Genomic DNA, 1,355 nt, shown 5'->3' with positions numbered 1-1,355 from the left:
TGTACGTCGATCTTGGCTCGGTACAGCACGGACGCGTAGTTATCGCCCTTTTTAGTGGCAAGTTCGACGTGAACGCTTCTGATGATCCGCTCGTTGGCAGGAGCTTCTCCTAGCTTACGAATGATCACGTCCTCGAAGAACTGTCGATCGAGCCACATCGGTAAGTCAAGTGAAATGTCGCATTCAACGTCCAACGCACGCTGGACGCCCAGACCATTGATGTCGAATATTCCCATATCGTAGAAATACTCCAGAAGCGACCCCATCTGTTCAACATAGGCGGCACCGTTGTACATCTTTCGCTTAAACTCGTTACCGGCTTCCCCTTGATCAAGCATCAAATCGATTGAAGCGTCATCCGTTTTCTCCATCAAACAAATCGGGAGGAGCGAGAAGGTTGTTGCAAATCCATACAATTGCCGTTCAATAAAGTCCACGTGAAGATCTTTCAGCGAAGGTCGCACGCCGCCGTAGCCGAGTAGGGTCAAGTTTTCGGTCAAGTGCTGGTAGTAGTAGCAAATCAAATTGTTCATCTCGCGCATCCTCAAGTCTCCGCGTACCGACGAGAATAGGAAGTAGTTAAGATCAATCACGGGCGAGCTCCACATGCACATTTGGAAGTCGACCTGAAATCAGTTCGTAACCGTTAGTCCTACCGAAGTGATCGCTCTGACTTGGAAGGCACTTACGAGCATGATTTCGTTTATCTTCTCGTCGCCATTGTACTGGAACATCATATTGTTGCACCACAGGTCCCCGTGATTCAAGACGTTGAACTTATCGGGATGCGGTTTTATGATACGCAGCAGTGCGTCGAACATGTCCATTCCCCAGTGTTTCTGCAAGCGACATGGAACATTGAACCCAATAGATCTCTTCGAATAAACGTTTCGAATCTTTCCGCTCATACTCACCATGAGGTCCGCGTAGAAGTTGCCATTGTTGGGCCACTCGCGCATTATCTTCTGCATGAAGGCATCGTGCTGTCTTTGAAACTGTTCGAACATGTCGCGGTTCTTTTCGCTGTACACGCCTTCCGCAAACTTCTTATCGTAGGGACCGTTCCGTTCGTAATACACGGCCGATGCCGCGTGAAACTGCGCTAAGCGCCGTAGCAACGTTTGGCAGTGATCCATATCAAGACCGTTGCGCCGGTTTGCCATGCGAAAATCGTGATCCTTCAGATCTTCCATGACAATAATGTCCGTCGGCTGGGCACAGTGCTTCACACACCTCGGACCGAACGCCACCTCGACACCCGCGTCCCGGTAGAGTCGCTCGAAGGCAGGCAAAATATCTGTGTACACGGCGATCTCCTTCGGGAACACGTTCATCGCGGTGATCATCTCCTCCGA

General features: G+C 50.3%; 1 protein-coding gene across 1 annotated transcript; it reads right to left on the bottom strand.

Annotated features, from left to right (window-relative positions):
- Positions 1–5: 5 nt before the first annotated feature.
- Positions 6–1,349, bottom strand: LOC131214790 (uncharacterized; the record flags this gene model as incomplete). The annotated part of the gene is made up of 3 exons (XM_058209121.1): positions 915–1,349; positions 690–839; positions 6–626 (listed from the first exon to the last, which is right to left on the bottom strand). Coding segments are annotated over exons 1-3 (1,203 nt in total), but the record flags the coding sequence as incomplete, so codon positions are not given.
- Between the last annotated feature and the right edge of the window lie 6 nt (positions 1,350–1,355).

This window comes from Anopheles bellator, unplaced genomic scaffold, assembly GCF_943735745.2.
Source record: "Anopheles bellator unplaced genomic scaffold, idAnoBellAS_SP24_06.2 scaffold02463_ctg1, whole genome shotgun sequence".
Lineage (NCBI taxonomy): Eukaryota > Metazoa > Arthropoda > Insecta > Diptera > Culicidae > Anopheles > Anopheles bellator.
The sequence above is the reverse complement of the archived record's forward strand: the minus strand, read 5'-3'. Positions and strand labels throughout refer to the sequence as shown.